Genomic DNA, 20,484 nt, shown 5'->3' with positions numbered 1-20,484 from the left:
TCATAGGCAATACAAAACAGCAAAAGATATTATACCCATTATAAGCAATGATTCAAATATAATAATTTTTTTTATGCACCTTTTCGGTTATGCAGTTTCAACTCAGAACAATTGATTAATAATAATAATACATTTTATTTGTATTGCACTTTACATTTAAAAAAATCTCAAAGTGCTACAAAATTCATAGTTAAAACAAAACCGTATAATAAAAACAGTATACATAGTTAAAATGAGACATTACAGTAAAATAACATACGTAGTAAAAACAAAACAGTAAAATAACCATAAAACCACACAGATAAAATACTAACTAATGTTCATAGGCTTTTTTAAATAAAAATGTCTTGAGGCCTTTCTTGAACGCCTCCACACTCTGTGGGACCCTAAGGGACTCTGGGAGGCCATTCCAGAGTTGTGGGGCAACTGCCTGGAAGGCCCTATCTCCCATTGTGCAGAGCTTGACTCTTGGCATTACATCTAAAAAAAAAAAAAAATAATAATTTTTACACTATTTTTACTGGTTTAAAGGTAATCAAGTTTTTTTTATGCAAGTTTGGGGTTCAAAAAATAGTCTTAGAGCTTCTGTATCTCTGTTTTGTGAGCAGGTGAAGACATTTATTCCATCTGATGAGGGCATCCACTTGGACTTTTCTGACCTACTGGATGGAGTCATTTTGAACAAGATAATGGCTAAAATGTAAGTCATCTTATGAATGTCAATACCTTTAGATCACAGTTTCAAACTAGTAGCATCGTAAACATGTGCGTGAAATCGTGTACCTTTTCAGCATTGTAGATGTTTAGGAGAGGAAATGTAGCCTAATTCAGTTACTGATGGTGCAGGATCATTCTGCATGCTGACATCGACAGTACTGGTATTGTCCATCTGCAGAAATAAAGATGATCTTTGTTGTCAGCAACAGACTTTAAATATAACTTCCGTATTACCTACACATCAGTGTTTCTCAGAAAAAGTTAGAAATAGAATAAAAGTAATGCAGCAAGGCTGAGCACACTGGCTGCAGAAAAACAAACTAATTAGATCTGCCAAAACATAATGGACATCATTCACACTGTCAAGATGCTACTTAAGAGATTATGATTTACTGGCCTTCTGTTCTGGCAGTTTTACCCTCATCTTTTATCAAAAGCCCTAACTGACAGGGTTCATGTGTTTTGCCTTCATGTCTGAGCAAAGTAACGACTCAAAGAGAAAAAGAAGACTGCTCCTGATGACCTCACACTCCACTCATACCATTTTGCCAGCATTCATCCCACTCAACCCCCCTCATTGTCCAACCGCTTCTAGTGTAAAAAACAATGTTGCAAGGAAGGGAGGGGATGAGGCGGGATAATCCCTCGGATTGGGAGACCCTTTTGGGATTAGGACCTGCAGTTTAGTAGCAGTGGGACACAGATGGGAGAGAAGGGTCCAGCTAGAGGACAGACAGTGTGAAATGCAAGGTAAGCAGCCCAGGCATGAGCATACCGCTCTGCAAGAAAACTGTGATTCCAAATGACATGTTTTTGATCATTAAGGATTCATGCTCTCATTAACTCAACTGGAAGCTTCTCAGTACTCAATCCAGTATCACCAATTGCTAAACAGCAAATTCAGTGTGTGATGAAACATCTCCATTAGGCTCAAAACCACCCCAGTCGATGATGTCACACGAGCTAAAGTTGGGAATGAATGGGGACCTTAGTCATGTTTTTATGGAAGGCTCTGGGGCCAGATGCATAACAGCCTGCATTGTGCTTTTTTTCTGTTTGCAAACAGCAGATACTTTATCTCACTTAAAATTTTTGCTTCATATCTTTCTATTTTCAGAAATCCTTCAGCTGCACATCAGTCAGCAAATAAAGTCTGCAGAGATCCAGGTCAGAGGATCCAGAACCTGAACTGCCTTGTCCAACAAATCAGGGGCTATTATCTGGTGAGCTTTTAGATGTCTCCTGGTACCTTTTCTCTGTTACAAATGATATAAAGAACGTTATCTCGTAACATTTTTCTGAATTGGATCCTTACATGTCTCCAGTGCTATTCCAGCTTTACATTGGGGTGCCAGTTTTGTGGCTGTCTGGCCCAAATGGGCATGTTAAATGCTGTGTAATCGTCCCAGAAGATGGTTACAACACAGCAGTAAGATGAACAGAATACAGCTGTTGACTGATAGAGCTTTGATAGAGCACCTGTTTTAAAATGAGTTTGTGAATAATCTTGCTCTGGCACTCTTTTTATGTTCTCTCTGTGCATGCATGGGTTCTCTCCGATTCTTCGGTTTCCTACCTCAATTAAAAATATGACTGTTAGGTTTAAATTGTTGTAGAACTGTATATTGACTAGGAGTGTCTTGATCCAATATTAATATAATATATCGTTGGGACATAAACCAGAAACCTAAATATTGGGTTACATCAGTCGGCATCATATCGGGTCAATATGAGTATCAGCAAATTTTCAAAGCTGCAACATTGGTGATGCATTAGAACTGAAACAGTTGTAACATTATAACCATAAGGTTGACCTGAAATATTATTGAATATATCTCAAATTAAGCTCATACTTAGGTCAAAAGCAACACAGTGTTGCATTAAAGACTAAATAAAACCGCATCTTGCATTATAAAAACATTTTGTTCCTCTTTGAAAAGCCTTTGGTATTCTTGCCTTACCCTGGTCAGCAGTTATTCGGGCTGTTTGCAAAATAAGCTAACTATAGCAAAAGACAATTTTCTGCAGTGCTGCACCAGAAAAAAAACAAAGCTAGACTAACTTTAAAAGATATTTATTAGTTTGGTTTCTGCATTCATGTGAACCAAAAATATTGAATAATTCATCTATATGTCTAGAAATTGATCAAACCTGGCTTTCCCAAGACAAAATGCATCCTGTTTTAAAGTCTCTATCTTCTCCATCGTTTTCTTTTCTTTTCTTTTTTGCAGGATCATCTGAAACAGTTAATCATGATTCCTTTGCCAGATGTATTGCTGCTTGGCAGGACTCCCTATTGTGGTAGGCTTCTTAAAGACTCCTCACAAATTTTATGTTCTTCATATTCTGTTGGACCTTTGCAACATGGGTGGGATCTCAGTACCCCCTCTTTGTTTTACTGATGCTCAACACAAAAGATAACCTTGGGCTGCAAGCTGGATAGTCACAAGATCTGAGTTTTCAGTCTCGCAACTAATTAGAAATGATAACGCAGAACTCAACGTTATCATATAACTCAATTTGGAGAATTTTTTTTTTAAACAAGGTCATGCAATGAAATCATTGTATTTTTTGTTCTTAAAAGATGTATGTAACATTAAAACAGAATGTCCCTGCAGTGAACGGTAATTAATAGGACTCTGGATGCAGAGAATTGTAAAACCACAACAGTCAATATTTTTCCTTCCAGAACCATTTTATTCAATTGCACAATCAGTCTAATAAGTGCACTGGCTTGTTATAGCAAGAGTCTGGAAAATATTGACCCATATTCACCAGCCCAATCTCCACTCAGATGAACTCCATGGTAGAAATCTTTCCTACATGATCTGTAGAGGATTCAAACCGGATCATTTACTTTTTTTTTACTCTGCAGAACAAAGTTTGGAAGAAATGAAGAAGCTTCTGCTGTTACTGTTGGGTTGTGCAGTTCAGGTAATTTTGCTGTGGACACATTGGTACCTATGTGCTGTGTGTCATGATAAAGTCCTTTAGGAACTTAGTTCTTATTTCTTTGTTTGCAGTGTGAGAAAAAGGAGGAGTACATCGAGAGGATCCAGACACTTGACTTTGATACGAAAGCTGCAATAGCTGCACATATTCAGGAGGTATCGGATATTTACTCCTTCTTGTCTTAATCCATGTTGTCCATTTCTCGCTTCTCTTACTGACTGTTCCTCTCTTGATGAAAAGCTGACCCACAGTCAGGAAAATGTGCTGGATCTGCAGTGGCTGGACACCGGTGACGTTCAGCCAGAGGAGATGGAAACTGTTCTTAGGAACTTGACAACACACCTTCACTGCGTTCTGGACCAAAGAGACAACCATCTGGAGGTACAGCTTTACTTGAATGTTTTCTCTATAAGTTACTCTATATCGCTTTGTAAAGATGCACAGAAGAATCAGGCAGTGACAAAGTAAATTTTAGTTTGACTGACACTGCGATTAGAATGTCTATTTGGATCCTAAAAAACAGATTTTTTTCCTATCAACCTGAATGACAAAATGCTGGTAGCCTTTGGGAAATATTATGAGTTAAAGTTAGTTAGAAAAAAACAGCAAAAGTCTTCTACAGACATATAGGGACTGATTTTCATAAGTTTTGCATGTCTTAAAAAAGGTGAAAATGTGTCTGTAGATGCAGAGCAGATATTCAAAGAATGGGATGTGTGTTTGTTTTTTGGCAGACTCCACGTGTAAAGCAGTGGCTGGAGTCCAGTCCCTTCGTCAACATGCAGATGATATTCTAATGACCAAACCACGCAAATCCATATCTATCTATTAAATTAAAAACACATTCCCATAGGGGAAAAAAACTTTTATGCTGTTCAAGAGATTTTTAACCTTAATTAAACTTATTATCCAAATAGAATGAATACATCTGGTCATATTGATTGTGCTCATTTTAAACAACACCCACTCTAGAATTTTACACTGCTCAAAAAAACTAAAGGGAACACTCAAATAAATGATCCTAGATCTGAATCAATTACATATTCTCATTGAATACTTTGTTCTGTACAAAGTTTAATGTGCTGACAACAAAATGACACAATAATCATCATTTTGGAAATCATATTTACATAAATCAATGGAGGCCTGGATTTGGGGTCACACACAAAATTGTCTGTGACCTCCATGTGCCTGTATGACCTCCATACACAACGCTTGGGCATGCTCCTGATGATGTGATGGATGGTCTCCTGAGGGATCTACTCCGATCTAGACTAAAACTAAACCCTGTACAGTCTGTGGTCTAATATGACATTGGTCTATAGATCTAGACATGATGTCCCAGTTGTGTTCAATCGGATTTAGGTCTGGGGAACGTACGGGCCAGTCCATAGCTTCAATGCCTTCATCTTTCAAGAACTGCTGACACACTCTAGCCACATGAGGTCTACCATTGTCCTTCTTTAGGCGGAATCCAGGGCCAACCGCACCAGCATATGCTCTTACAAAGGGTCTGAGGATCTCATCGCTGTACCTAATGGCAGTCATTCTACCTCTTGCGAGCTCACGGAGGGCTGTGCAGCCCTCCAAAGAAATGCCACCCCACACCATTACTGACCCACTGCCAAACTAGTCATGCTGAAGGATGTTGCAGACAGCAGATCACTCTCCACAGTGTCTCCAGACTCTGTCATGTCTGTCACATGTGTTGAGTGTAAACCTGCTTTGATCTGGGAAGCACACTGGGTGCTAGTGGTGAATTTGTCAATCCTGGTGTTCTCTGGCAAATGACAAGCGTACTGCAGGGTGTTAGGCTGTGAGCAAAACCCCAATCTGTGGACATCAGGCCCTCATACTATCTTTATGGAGTTGGTTTCTAACCGTTTGAGCAGACAAATGCACATTTGTTGCCTCCTGGATTTTGCAGGGCTCTGACAGTGCTCCTCCTGTTCCTCCTTGAACAAAGGCTTAGGTAGCAATCCTGTTGCTACGTCGTTGCCCTCCTCCAGCCTCTTCTATGTCTCCTATGTCTCCTGTTTCCTCATTGCGCCTTCAGCCTCTGGACACTACACTGACAGTCACAGCAAACCTTCTAGCGACAGCTAGCATTGACATGCCATCCTGCAGGAGCTGCACTACCTGAGGCACATATGTGGGTTGTAGAGTCTGTTTCATGCTACCACGAGTGTGAAAGCACCACTAACATTCAAAAGTGACCCAAATTCATCAACCAGAAAGTATAGGTACTGAGAAGTGGTCTGTCCTCCCCACCTGCAGAACCACTCCTTCATTGAGTGTATCTTGCTAGTTGCCAATAATTCCACCTGTTGTCTATTCCATTTGCACAACATGTAAAATTGACTGTCAGTGTTACTTCCCAAGTTATTATCACCTTCTCTACTTTTCCATAAATGGTTAGTACCCCTTTGCTGCAAGAAGAATAATGATACTTTTTCTGAATGCTCTTAAAAAGAGGTCTTAAAATAAATCAGGACTGGCTAAAATTCATATTGGTCATCTTTAAAAATCAAACTGTTACGCCCCCAAGGTCTAGGGGTCTTGGGGAAGCAACATAAATAATGTCTGGAGTAGTTCGGGGGAAGTTAAAAATTATTTATTACAAAAAAAGATGGTTAAACAGTCCCAAAACACAATATAGCTTAACTCAGTTAAAACAAAACAAAAAATGTAAGGGCAAACAGATTCAAGATTGGCCAAGAGCAAATAAAATTACAAACTGCCAAAAACCAGTCAGACTAAGTTTTAACACAAAAAACAAACCAAATGAAAAGACAAAGGGAGCACCAAACCTCCCAAACACAAGCTACTAGCATGAACAAGTCCACCTAAAGCAGACTAAGAAAAGTACATACAAAGCCAGGGCAAAGAGCTCTTTCTTCCCAAAAACAGATGCAAAACAAGATGGGGGAACAGCTTAACAAAAACCCTCCTAATAGCTGTCCCCAAACTGAAAGCTTTTCAGGAGCCTTTTATAAGGTGCAGGTGGGCCTCATCAGCACCCCGATTGGCTTGACACTCTTCTGCTGGTCCAATCATGTCACTGCAGTCCTCAGGCAGCCACCAAGGGAGTTCTGTCAGAGCTGAACCTGCATAAGAAAAAGCCTGCACAGTCTTAAAAGGCCAGGGGCCGTAACACAAACAAAATAACAGATCTGTTCAAAAATCTTTGCTCACTGTTGAGACTTTCAATCCAAATTACCTAAAATACAAAATTAGCATGAAATTACTAATTCTTTATCAACTTTTCTATATAACTTAAAGGTACATATATTTAACAAACAGTTGAAAACTGAGGTGCAATGTTTTTTAACAGCCCGAATTCTATTCCCTTCATCTCTGCAGGCAATAGTGGAACTAATGCAGGAAAGAGAAGGAACTGTTACCTTGCTCAGCAGCCCATCCAGCCCGCAGTCTGCAAGCTGTTCCCCAAGCATTCAGCAGCAGCAGACAGGGATGCAGCACCTGGCAGTGGAGCTGGCTGACTCTAAGGCAAAGATCAGACGACTTAGACAAGAAGTGTAAGTAAGCCAGAGGTAAAAAAAATTAAAGATCTATTTTGACATACCGTATTTTCACGACCATAAGGCTAAAAGGCGCACTCTCAGTTATGTGTCCCATTTCTGTATTTAACACACACATAAGGCGCACCGGACTATAGGGCGCGTCTTTTATATACAGGTACATGTCCTCTACTACCTTTAAATACCTCTACTGCATATTTAAAAATACAGCGGGGGCAAAACTGAGTATGATTGTGCTTTATTCATGTATTTATTACAAAGTATTAATCAAACCTGGGAGCTGGCCGTGAGACAGACACATCGCAGATGACACAGCGCTGTGATCACTCCTAAATTAACTTAAAATCCTGAAACCTGCCGACGGAATTTGTTCGCTTTTATTACCGGTATCCTGGTGCCTGCAGTTTAAATTATTTAGATGAAAAACACCTGCCAGCCTCCGTGGTAAACCCGGAGGCTGCCCAGCCTAGAGGCTGCTGATGAAGGGATTTCTACTGTCGGTGCACCGCTGGTATGTGGGGGTCTGAGCGCCTCCGACAGAAATAGATAATCTGGATGAACTGACTGCAATTATGAAGTTTTCAGGTGGCCTTTCTCACTTAAAAACATATTAAAACTACTTTATTCCCACTGATCACAGCAAATATAGCTGCAAGATTTAGATTATTTAGATGAAAAAACACCTGCCAGCCACCGCGGTGAAGAGGAGGAGACCCGGCCCAGAGGCTGCTGTTGAATTAAGTTTTCAGGTAGAAAAATAGAGCGGGAGCAAAACTGAGTATGATTGTGCTTTATTCATGTATTTATTACAAAGTATTAATCAAACCCATCAAAGTCATCATCCTCTGTTTCTGAATTAAACAGCTGCGCTAAATCAGACATGCCAGTTTCCCCTTCTTCGCTGTCAGTCACTTTCCGTGCAGCGCAGCTCCTCAGAAATAATGCCGGCTTTTGCAAAAGCTGGAACAACAGAGCCAGCAGACACGTTAGTCCAAGCATCTACAATCCATCCGCAAACTGTGGCGTAACTTGCCCGGCGCTGCCTTCCACTTATCCTGAAACTGTGGTCTCCGTCTGTCATCCATCGCTCCCACGCCGCTCGCAGCCTTACTTTGAACGGCCGCTTCACACCGATGTCGAGCGGTTGAAGTTCCTTTGTCAGACCCGGTGAGCACAGCGTTCATTTGATTCACCTTTTTTTTCACATCGGCTGTGGGATGGGCACACAGCGATGGTGATGCGTGGAAAAAAACCACCTGGTCTCCTCACATACACCTCCCTCAGCTACGCTTTCATCATCTCCTCATCCATCCAGCCTTTTTCATTTGCGTTAATGTCATCAGAGCGCTGTGTCTGTCTCGCTGTCAGCTCCCAGATCAGCTTCTCTGATTGGTTGATGCGGCGCGTCCAGCAGCAAAACTTCAATTTTTCCATCTCGAGCAGCAGCGCGTTGGCGGTGCGTCAGATGCTTAAAGGCTGCGGGACCTTTTGCTGCACCTATACGCGCGTCAACCATTGACTTTGCATGTAAACTCGCTGCTTCTGCTGCACCTGCTGGGTCCTGTTCACACCGATGTTGAGCGGTTGAACAGCGAGCACAGCGTTAATTTGTTTCCCCATGTTTTTCACATCAGCTGTGAGATGGGCACGCATGGAGTTACATATTAACAGCGATGGTGATGAGTGGAAAAAAAACACCTGGTCTCCTTACATTCAGCCACTCTTTCATCATCTCCTCAATGAGGTGGTCTCAAAAGTCGCAGTTACAACACACATAGGGCGCACCGCACCAAAGGGCGCACAGCACATTTTGAGGGAAAAAAAAGACGTTTAAGTGCGCCTTATAGTCGTGAAAATACTGTAAATAACTCTTAATATAAGGATTCTAAACAGCTGAACCAGAACAAGAGAGAGGCAGTTTTAGAACTGTGTTTAGAGGCCACTCTGTCTGTTACAGATTTGTTTTTATTACAACAAATACAGAATTAAACTGTAAAAAAATAAATAAATAAGTTCTGCACTTTCCATTAATAAATTAAAAAAATCTCCACCCCAGTTTTCAGTCAGTTCGATTTAGCTCATTCAGATAAACAAATGAATAAAGATTAAAAATAAAAATAAAAACTACAATGTCTCATAACATAGAACAACTGGAAAAGAGGAAACTATTCCCACTGAATGAAACATACGCTTTTTGGAGCTAACTGGGTTTTAGCAGTGTGCACAGGTGGTTAAGAATATTAGGAGTGGAACAGAAGAGGCGCTCTTAGGGGCTGTTTCACCTGCATGAATTAGACAGATGAAAATCACTTGGAAAAATTTTACATATCACCCAATCTTAGTACAGTGTAGACTGGAACTAAAAGACCTGAGTGGGCTGGGAGGTTAATACACTGACAACAAATCTGTTATTAATTGAGGTACTGATCCATTCGATTATTTATAGACTAATAGAAAGATTTTAAAGACTGTTCTCTGAGCTACAGGGTGTAAGTGGAAGGACTTCAGAAATGGACTGATGTGTTCTACTTTCTTAGTTCTAGTGAGAACTCGGGCTGCAGAATTTTGGATCAGCTGCATGGACTTTTTAGACAAACTAATGAAAACACTGTTGCAGTAATCAATTCTACTAAAGACAAATTCATGCATGTGTTTTCCTCTTGGACATTAATGCTTTAATCATAGAGATATTCTTCAGGTGATAAAAGGCTGACTTAGTAACTGCCTTTGAAGGTTTGATCTTTCTATCAAGATTATGATTTCTCAATATTTCTCTAATCAGTAGTTTCTTGTTGTAGTAGCTGAAGCTGTGAGCCAACTTTGGATCATATATTGATCTGTTCTAAGCATCTAGCTGTGTGTAGTCTGCATATTTATGGTAACAGGTGTTATTTGCTATAGTCTTAGCTAAAGGAAGCATGTAGATTCTGATTAGGAAGAACCCAGCATGTGATTTTGCTGGAGTCTTAGTTAAGGTTCCCTACTGATACATATAAGTCAGTGTCTTTCATGTAGGATTTAAACCAGTCAAGTGCTGTACAAGGAAATTATCAATAGTATCAAATAAAAGGATCCTTTCACCAGAGTATCATAATCTCACACCCACAACATATGCGGTATTTATTTTGAACTTATAAAAGTCTATGAAGAAAAATCAACTAAATCATTTTATTGTATTATTTACTTTCTATGTTGACCAGAAACTGTTAGATCGATATACCTGAAATTTCTACTTACCTTAAATGTAGACATGGGAGCCTGCAATGTAGCCAATTTCTTTTAGTAGCTTGTAAAAATAGGACTCCATTATTTAAAGGGAATCACCTTCATAAATGTAGCAATGGCTTCAAAAAAAATACCTACTTGTCTTAACTTTCCCACATTTGCATTTAAAGCAGTTAGTAAATTAAAATGACTCAAAACTGCAAGAAATAATAATGAAGATACAGCATCTATAAGCAGAAGATCACAAGAAGAACACAATATCACTCATTAGAGGATTAGACTGCATACCTAGGTGACAATATATGTTGATTACACTGTATACTATTGAGCTAGCTATCATTCAGGCTCATATTTTCACAGAACTGTAGCTGTGGCCAAATGTATATAATTGAAGTGCTGAAAGTAACGCTTCTCTAAACTCATCTTTTTATGGCCATTTGCTGATTATTTGCAGAATAGCAAAGATACTGTGACCTTTCAATAAACAGATAACTGACATATATTAGTTGTTTAAGCCACTATAACACAAGTAGAATCTTATTTCCACATTTCAGCTAAACAGATCAATTTTCTGTTCATTATTTGATGCATCTCCAATCACTTTTTCTTTATTTTTTATCTTGAACCAGTAATTAATGAGCAGTAAAATCCCCGTTCTGTTGGAGCTGCTGGTCCAGAGTGAATGAGGCAGAGATTGCAGGATAAGAGATGCCCTGCAGAGTTTGGCCCACATTGCTGCCTGCTTGGCAGGTTATATTGCAGTGCACTATGACTGACCCACATTTGCTGTCTATTTCAGTGGATACCACACACACACACACACACACACACATATAGAGTTGCGTATTAACCCCGATCCAATCCAGGTCTCAATTCCACCAGTTCCCTCCATCCAGTTGTCTTTTCCGTATTATCCTCTCTTGTTGGTGGGATAATGCATCCAGCTCTACATCCAGCTGCCTCTGAGCAAATAAGAAAATATCAAAAAGTGATCTCAGGCACATGTTTACTTTGTCCTTTTAATGAATTGCTAATACATTTAGCCAAATTTAGTGTGTTTGATATAATCTCTTTAAAATAACACATTATCTGTCTTTTTGAAAAAGTTTGGTTTTCATGGTCTAAGCCTGTCTTTGTTATTTTCTCTTCTGTGGTTTAACAACAGTGAGGAGAAGAGCGAGCAGATACTTGACTGCAGACATGAGCTGGAAAACATGGAGAGTGAACTGAAGAGGATTCAGCAGGAGGTAGGAAGTCACTGAAGACTAAGACGTGACAGCTTACAAGTTACTTCTTGCACATTTACCACAAAGAATGACAAGCCGCAGATTAGATGTTACACAACTGGGCAGGAATAAGCTCTAAAAACTGAAGAGAGAGTAAAAAAACCCCACAATAGCTGGAGTATGTCAAACTGAAAACCATGCGAGAAGGTGAATGTTTCTTTAACTTTGCATGTGTGTGCTGGAATCTTATCTCTTTTTTTTTTACACTCACATTGAATCATTAAATAGTTGTAACAAGGCCCATCTTAACAGGGAATTTCACATTCTTAAGGGAGCCCTGTTAATTTTCTAGAAGGTTAAGAATAGAAAGAACGCCACCACCACATACAGTAGACCATATAGAGAAAATAAATTCTCACTGAAATAAACCCTTAACTTACTGTGCAGAATCGCTCAAAACAATTGAATATTCCACCAACAATCTTACACTTTAAAAACCTTGTTTCTGAGAATAAAAAAAAAGTCCTTATAAAGCTCAGAATTGTAACTTCTTCTGATTAATTGTGCAACTTCAGCAAACCAGACAGCAACATCTCTCCTCTCAATCCCCCTACCAATCCCCCTACCATGAGCAAGATACTTATTGACTGGTTTGGACGCATAACAAAATACACTACTCAAAAAAAGTAAAGGAACACTTTGTAATCAGAGTACCGCATCAAGTTAATAAAACTTCTGGGATATTAATTTGGTCAGGTAAGTAGCAGAGGGGGTTGTTAATCAGTTTTAGCTTCTTTGGTGTTAATGAAAATAACAACAGGTGCTCTAGAGGAGCAACAACGAGACGACCATCAAAACAGGAATGGTTTTACAGGTGGAGGCCACTGACATTTTTTCCCCTCCTCATCTTTTCTGACTCTTTTTCACCAGTTTTACATTTGGCTATGGTCACTGTCACTACTGTTAGCATGAGGCGCTACCTGGTCCCTACAGAGGTTGCACAGGCAGTCCAACTCCTCCAGGATGGCACATCAATACGTGACATTGCCAGAAGGTTTACTGTGTCTACCACCACAACCTCAAGAGCATGGAGGAGATTCCAGGAGAGAGGCAGTTACTCCAGGAGAGCTGGACAGGGCCATAGAAGGTCTACAACCCATCAGTAGGACCTGTATCTGCTCCTTTGTGCAAGGAGGAAGGTATATTGAGAGTTGGTGGATGACTCGGCAGGGCAGTAATGCCAGAAGAAATTAAACATCCTGTAATTCTGGCTAAAGACTTTCACATCTCCAACCTAATCCTTCAACATATTCATTCTGGGGTGGGTCATGGGGGTCGTAACCACATGTTGTCTAAACTGCCTCAAAAATACTGGATTCCTGGAGTCACAGTACTAATCATAAAAACTGTGGCTAAATGTATTGTGTGTCGGCGCATAATGCTTCGCCAGGACAACAGCAAATGGCAGACTTGCCTCTATATGGAGTAATGTCTGATGAACCACCATTTCCATACACTGGAATTGAGTACTTTGGACATTTTCCAGTCAAATGTGGAAGAACTATAATGAAAATCTATGGTGTAATATTCATATGTTTAGCCTCATGAGCTAGTCATATTGAAATTGCATCATCACTGGAGACAGACTCTTTTATCAATGCCCTTCGTCGTTTTATTGCCAGACGTGTATAAGTAAAAGAACTGTGATCCAACAACGGCACCAATTTTGTGAGAGCTCAATGTTAGGAAAGAGACAATAAAGGACTGGTATCAAAGTCAAATACACAATACACTGCTGGAAAAGAGTATTAAATGGAGGTTCCATCCGTCAACAGGCTCACATCGTGGAGGTATATGGGAAAGGCTTATAAGATCTGTGAGAAAAGTTCTTAATTCAACTTTAAATGTGTCTGAACTCCAGACCCATCACAAAGGCTTCTAAAGATCCATATTACCTTGAAGCACTTACTCCAAGCCACCTGTTGCTTCCTAATATGGCACCATTACTTCCACCAGGATGTTTTCAAAACAATGACATATATGCTCACAGCAGATGGAGGCAATGTATGTCAGATCTTTTTTGGAAAAGATGGATTATGGAATGTCTTCCACAACTCCAACAAAGACAGACGTGGTGCAACCCAAAATTAGATTTTATGCCAGGAGACATTGTGATCATAGTGAATGACTCTGTGCCAAGGAATTCCTGGATAACTGGAAAAATTGAAGAGATTATTCAGGACGAAAAAGGATTTGTTCATTATCTTCGGATCGAGACAAGGACTGGATTCTTAAATAGACCCATTAATAAAGTCTGTCTTTTACAGGAGACAGAGGACATTTAACCAGCTGGACTGACTAAGCCTTCTTGAAGTGAATTGCTCAAGTGATCTATGGACTATTAAATTCACGGATCAAGGGGATACGGATCAAGCCCTAGTATAAGGGGATTATGTATCACATCAAAATCCTTTATCAATTCTTATTATCTTTATTTATTCCAACAACAAACTGTGAGCTTTAGGATTGTTGAGCTGTTTGACTGATGCAAAGAAAATAATACAATATATTTTTTTGTTACTCTGTTTTACGATATCTATAAATTGCATTAGGAAGGAGGTTTTTTGAATTTCACATGGTAGAGTGAATATCCAGTTGTTTGTAAATGAAAAGGTGTATTTAATGTGTGTTCAATACTGGCTCTAAAAAGAAATGATGTGTGTGACCCTCAACCAGAACTCCCAGCTGCAAGTAGATGCCCGCGCTGCCCGTACCTACCGGGACGAGCTTGATGCCCTTAGAGAGCGAGCCATGAAGGCGGACAAGCTGGAGAGCGAAGTTGGCCGCTACAGGGAGCAGCTGCACAAGATGGAGTTCTATAAAGCCAAAGTGGAGGTGGAGGAAGATGAACTTGTTTCCAGCTTATGCTTTACTTTTATTTACACTGGTTTGAAAGAAACATGATGTTATGATCTAAGGTACAAAATGTTAAACTGAATAATTATATGAATCTCTTTTACATTTAACAGGAGCTAAAGGAGGACAACAGGGTCCTCCAAGAGACCAAGGAGGTGTTGGAGGATCAGCTGGAAGGCTGGAGGTCCCGAACAGATAAAATCCACCAGCTGGAGAAGCACAATCTGCTGCTAACGGCCCGCCTCCATGACATGGAGCAGGTTGGACATGTTTTATGTACAATTAGCAAGATCTTTTCAGTTTCCCCTGCTAAGAAAGGGATATTTGTCCAAAAATAATAAGAGGGTTATACAGAAGACTATTTTACAATCTCTATTCTTTTCATTTTTGTTGTGCGCTGACAATTGTTTACTCTAGGAGAAAGAAGCAGACATACAGAGGATGAAGGAGCTTCAGGAGGAGAACCTGGCTTTGTGTTTGGCACAGAGGAGGAGCATGGAAGAGTCGCAACATCTAGGCTGGGAGCTGGAGCAGCTCTCTAAAACGGCAGAAAACTCCCAAGGTGACGACAATCAGGGTCTCTGTTAGTGGGTGTTATATGGAGCAAATGTTATGAGATTTAGTCAGGATATTTTCAATGGGGTCTCTCAGATTGACTTCATTTTTATGTTAACCTTTAAATATCTATTTTAATAAACCTTTAATTTAAAAAAAAATTTTTCAATGCCATAAAATAAGTACAGAGAATCAATATTTAACCAGGCATTCCAGTGGTGCAGGTTGACAAACATAAGTGCTCCAGTACAAGGACACCAGCTTTCATATTTTGCTTCTTGAAGACGTTCTTCAGTGCTTCTGAAACGCCTCAAAGAACAACAGAATTCCAGTTTTCTCCTTTGATGTCGCTTAAAATTTAACCAGGCCGATTCCTCTCTGAACAAAAATGAAGCAACTTCCTCATTAATAGCTCCCTAGTAAATTTTAATTTCAGGAATAGCGAACCAAAGTCCCATTCAACCTCTGGGTAGCTTTTTTTTATATATATATAAATGAAAATTTGACTCAAACTTGAAAACTTCATTTAATCACAACATAGTTCTTCTTTTTGCCATTAATCAAAAGTAGGCTTCCGAGTCATTCAGGGCAGTTTAGATATTGTTTTGTGGGTTTACTTTTCCTGCAATTGCTCTACAGTATAATCCTTTGACTTATCAGTGTTAAATCCCTGATAATCAGTTTAAATAGCAATTTTCCTACATTTCCCATGATATATAATTTTGAAAATGTTCATTTACAGTGTAACCACTTGTTTATTTGAATTACTTGAAAAAAAACGGTTCCTTTATAAAACTTGACCGATAAGATAAAAGGCTAGTATCAATTATGTTTTTAGAGCCACAAAGTTACAAGCTGTGGTGTGTTTGTTTTAAAGAGCGGCAGACATTGAGCGAAGAGGTCGGAGAGAGAACCCAAAGTCAGATTTTAAAGCTGGAGAAGGAAAACCAAAGGCTCCTGAGGACTATTGAGGATCTGAGAGCTGCACTTCATAACGGATGCAGAAAGACCAAACACATTCAGCATTTAGCAGGCAACACCCACCAAAGTACATCATTAGAAGAGCAATCCTCAATGACGAAAATCTTCAGCTCAGTCACTGAAAACCCCTCCGATGCACAAAGGCTGCAGATCCAAAATGGAGATTCTAACTGCCGACAGCAACTCGTCACAAAAGAGCTGGAGGGAGGCCAAACTCAGATCCTTCTTGCAGATCTTGCAGACTGTGGCATTGAGAACGGGCACCTACAGGATCCAGACAAGGACAGAATATCACAGCTGGAAATCTTAGAAAATAACCATAATCAGTTCCATGGCTTTGTTAGACCATGTGATCCCTACCCAGGCTCGCAGAACGGAGGCCCATACCATGATAGCACTTCCACAGGTCTCCCAGGACGTTCCGCTACTAGCAAGCACACACAACGACTGGAGGTTAAATGTAGGGGTCTGGACACGCTTAACCAGCAGCTACAAACTTCTCTCTACAATAGCGGTATGTTCAGTAACGTCACCTTATGTAGTCACATAGCCAATCAAAACAAGTGTTTAAAGTTTGTTTTTTACTTTTCTCTTTTTAGAACGTAAAGTTCAGCATTTAGAAGCTGAGGTTCAAGAGCTGGAAGCAGAGAACCATGCACTCCAGGGATCATTTGAAAAACTTCGGATCTCAGCAAGACATCTAGAGCAGCTGGAAACTGAGAAACAGAACCTGGAGCATGAAACCACCTCACTGGAGAGAGACAAACGGCAACTAGAGAAAGAAAATCGGAGGCTTAAACAGCAGGTAGAAATCACAAATTATATTTGTTAATACAATGCTAACAAAAAAATAATTTATAAAAATACAGTGGTCCTCTTCTGAAAATAGTTGCAATTTTTCATCTTTCCCAGGCTGAAATTCAGGAAGCCAACTTAGACAGCCGCAATGCTTGCATTGCAAGCTTGGAGAGAGAAATGCGTTTGCTAGTGAAGGAGGTGGAAGGGTTAAGAGAAACGTCTGAGAGAGTGAAAAGCTTGGAGAGAGAAAACAGAGAGCTGACCAAACAAGCTGCTATCGACCAGAAGACCCTGGCAACCCTCAGAGAGGTGAAGACAACATATTCTATTAGACAGTACAAGAAATCCTGACAGGAAGACAAAACAAATCTGAATGTGAACATTTCATTACTGTTATCTATGAAATAATTAATATGCTTTAAACCTTATCATATGTTATAACATCTGACTTTAAAATATTGTATTGAATTGTAATGTGTTCAACCAATGCAAAAAAAATGCAGGATGATCTCAGTGGGATATGGCATGGTTTCACGTTTTTTATCAATATAAACCTCATTGTCAAGGCTCAGAAAAAATAACCCAGTATTCAGGCAAACAGATAGTATGATATAGTGTTTAAATAAAGAGACGGATTTACAGTGAAAAGCTAGGGCGTCTAATGCAGGAACCTCTGCATGAACCTCTGCAGGTTAGTGACCACGATAATCTGCTGGAGGAAGATTATGTACGTGTGAGTCACTAACCTGGTCTTAAAGTGCAGTCCATGCTCAGAGGACAAAGTTGGTTCCAGCCGGTCAGCTTACGACAAGACGTGGCGGACGCTGCCCAGAGAGTCGCAGACGTTGAAGCCCATGGGACCGGTGAACAACCATGAGATCAGATCTCAGCAGACAAAGGAAGGCAGGATCATCCTAAGGGGAAAAGCAAAAGCCGGTGTCAAGAAGGTACACAGGAGTTTGGGCCAGAACAGACAGAGATCCGAATAGGTACCAAAGGGAAATCCAGGACGGTGTCAGAAAGCAGTTCCAGGTTTGGTAAACAGACACAATCCAGCAGGAGTTGGAAGACAGGTCAGGCAAACAGATCAGAACAGGAACAGGCAGCCTCAGGACTTTCTTGTAAATTAAGGTCAAATGAAAATAAATCCAACTGTTCTATGAAGGTGCCAGACATTTAGTGAAGAATAATAATGAACAAAAATCATTATGAAGATCAAGGAACCCAGAAGATGGGTCAAAAAGAAAATATATATAAGTTTAAAGCTGCTTTAGCCTCTAAGGCAATATCCATATTACAGTTCTGCACTGTGTTGTGTTGGTCTGCCAAATCCAAGTAAAGTACATTAAAGTTGTTCTGCAATGTGACTAAATGTGACTATTACCTGTAGTTGTTTTCCAAGGCAGCATTGATTAAAATTATATCCCACCTCAGGAGCTGGTTAGCGAGAAGCTAAAAACTCAGCAGAGAGACAGGGACCTGGAGAAACTGGCCCTTGAGCTGGAGATGAAAGTCCCTATCCTGGAAAGCATACAGCTGGAAGCACCAGATAGCAGGTGCATAAAAACTATTCGCAGGAACATCTACATTTTCAGCATTTTTTTTTTATGTTCAGACTTTATTTCAGTTTATGCTATTCTCCTGAGATAGAGTCAAGATGCTAGAATCAGATCTGGAGTTTTCCCTGAAGAGGTCCCTGCAAATTAAAGACGACAAGATGGCTGCTCTGGAGGCTCGTCTGCAGGAATCCTCCTTTCTAAACCAGCAGCTTCAAAAAGAGCTGAAAACTGTAAGTGACGTCAAATATCTCAGATCTTTGTGTATTAAATTTTGAACAATTCAGATTTAATCAAAACAGTCTAAATGTTCTGTAAAATTAAATATTTAGCTTTTCTTAATGTAGCAAAAAAAGTCCAGTCCTCCCCTTAAGTTTACCAGCAATTTCTTTTAGTGGGTATCAGTGCTACATGTTTGTACCACTGTAAAACCTAATTTTTAGTGTACTAAAATATTTTAAGTTAACAGAGCTCAATTCACATCAACTTGTTGAACTAATCTTAAATAAGTAAAGTAAACTGCAGGACCATGAGGATTGCACGTATTTAAGTTGAGTCCATCCAAAAAAAGTGTTCATAGCGATGTCACCTTTCGATCCTTCGATGTCGACTCTTCCTGTCATTGTGAAGCAGAATTCACCAAGCGTTAGATGGTTCACTCACTAATAAGGAACCTGAGGCAGGCTCAGACTGCTGAGATCAACATCAGATTGTGACCTCTATGCTAAACTATTTGGCAGTAGGCGTGGACAGAAATACAACACTGTAAGTATGGTTACTGTTACAATCATTGGCATTTTAGATAAAGAAATGTTTTTGTCCATCAGTATGCACCAAAGTTTTTGTTTCACCCAGTTTAAGTTCTGTAGTAAGTATTCTTTAAAGAATCTTTGCTATCGAAATATTAATCAATTAATCATTAAAAAACTGACTGATTAATCTATGAGCAAAATGATTGTTAGGTGCAGCTCTAAGTAATACATTATGCTAAAAATTGCACTCTGGGTAGCTATAAACTCTATAAAGTGAGACAAATGTTGTCTAAATGGGCAGAAATTTTAAGTTAGCGGAGCTAAACAAGTTCATAATGGACTCAGTCCTCAGTCAACTAACCACATTGTTTTACTAAAAGTAACTTCCGAGATTTACAAGCATAATTTCTCTTATCATTTTGTAACTGGTTTTAATAAATCTTTAGTTACCTGGACTTAAAAAGAAGCTATACACATTAACTTAAAGTTGAAATACTTAAAATTAAAATAAATGACAAAAATATATTTTTGCTTACATAAAAAAGTGATTAAGGTGACTCCAGTTTTTAGTATTAATCAGTTTCCTTGTAAGTTTTAATTTCAGTGAACCTATCCAGGTTTGCGGTGGACATTATAACAGAGAATTCCTTCTAGAGAATTAGCTGATTATCATTTGAGCTTTAAACCTCTCAAATGTGACAGGTGAAGCTGAACTATGAGGCCCTGCAACAGCGGCAGGAGGAAGAGCAGACGGCATTAAGATCCAGCCCTCCAGCACAGACCAACAAGGCTATGACCGAGTGGCTGCGTGAAAGCCAAGAAGCGACCAGAGAGCTGCTGAGGCTCAAAGACCACCTCATTGAAGTCGAGAGAAGTGTAGGTAGTTTGTTTCTGTCAATAAATGGGATAGATGCTGTGGTATTACGGTTATCAAGGCCAATGGCTGCCCTTTCTGAATCTGATTCTGCCAGAGGTCTTTTACAGTAAAAAAAAAGGTCTCCTCTCTGTTATTAGAAATTGATCCATGCATGTTTAGGAAGATCAATGGTCCCACTGGGGTGTAGCTACCCCCGTTACGCAAACACACAAACCAGCGAAATTGTGGTAGCCTTCCACTCACCATGGCCTTAAATAGGTCAGAGCAGGATTGGAACATGACAGGATTGGCTGCACTTTATGGAAATTGGACAATTTGGGATTTAATCTGATTATAATCAATATAGTCCAACTACAAATAGATTGTGTCTAAAGGATAATGAAGTTT

General features: G+C 39.7%; 1 protein-coding gene across 3 annotated transcripts in view; it reads left to right on the top strand.

Moving 5' to 3' along the window:
- LOC119787108 (girdin-like) overlaps window positions 1–20,484 on the top strand; it is a 34,772-nt gene that overhangs the window by 3,193 nt on the left and 11,095 nt on the right. For 2 of the 3 annotated variants that reach the window (XM_038290742.1, XM_038290739.1), the window contains exons 2-18: window positions 609–700; window positions 1,835–1,940; window positions 2,949–3,018; window positions 3,593–3,651; window positions 3,741–3,824; window positions 3,910–4,050; window positions 7,033–7,208; window positions 11,602–11,683; window positions 14,399–14,557; window positions 14,692–14,838; window positions 14,996–15,140; window positions 16,011–16,628; window positions 16,714–16,919; window positions 17,027–17,221; window positions 18,347–18,468; window positions 18,563–18,701; window positions 19,923–20,096. In XM_038290742.1, coding sequence (XP_038146670.1) covers window positions 609–700; window positions 1,835–1,940; window positions 2,949–3,018; window positions 3,593–3,651; window positions 3,741–3,824; window positions 3,910–4,050; window positions 7,033–7,208; window positions 11,602–11,683; window positions 14,399–14,557; window positions 14,692–14,838; window positions 14,996–15,140; window positions 16,011–16,628; window positions 16,714–16,919; window positions 17,027–17,221; window positions 18,347–18,468; window positions 18,563–18,701; window positions 19,923–20,096 — 2,715 coding nt within the window. Of the gene's footprint in view, window positions 1–608; window positions 701–1,420; window positions 1,468–1,834; window positions 1,941–2,948; window positions 3,019–3,592; window positions 3,652–3,740; window positions 3,825–3,909; window positions 4,051–7,032; window positions 7,209–11,601; window positions 11,684–14,398; window positions 14,558–14,691; window positions 14,839–14,995; window positions 15,141–16,010; window positions 16,629–16,713; window positions 16,920–17,026; window positions 17,222–18,346; window positions 18,469–18,562; window positions 18,702–19,922; window positions 20,097–20,484 lie in introns of those variants that run through there. The other variant, XM_038290740.1, reaches the window with a different exon arrangement.

Source organism: Cyprinodon tularosa, unplaced genomic scaffold, assembly GCF_016077235.1.
Source record: "Cyprinodon tularosa strain WSP-4 unplaced genomic scaffold, ASM1607723v1 ctg287, whole genome shotgun sequence".
NCBI classification, from domain to species: domain Eukaryota; kingdom Metazoa; phylum Chordata; class Actinopteri; order Cyprinodontiformes; family Cyprinodontidae; genus Cyprinodon; species Cyprinodon tularosa.
This window is presented reverse-complemented; position numbering and strand designations above follow the sequence as displayed.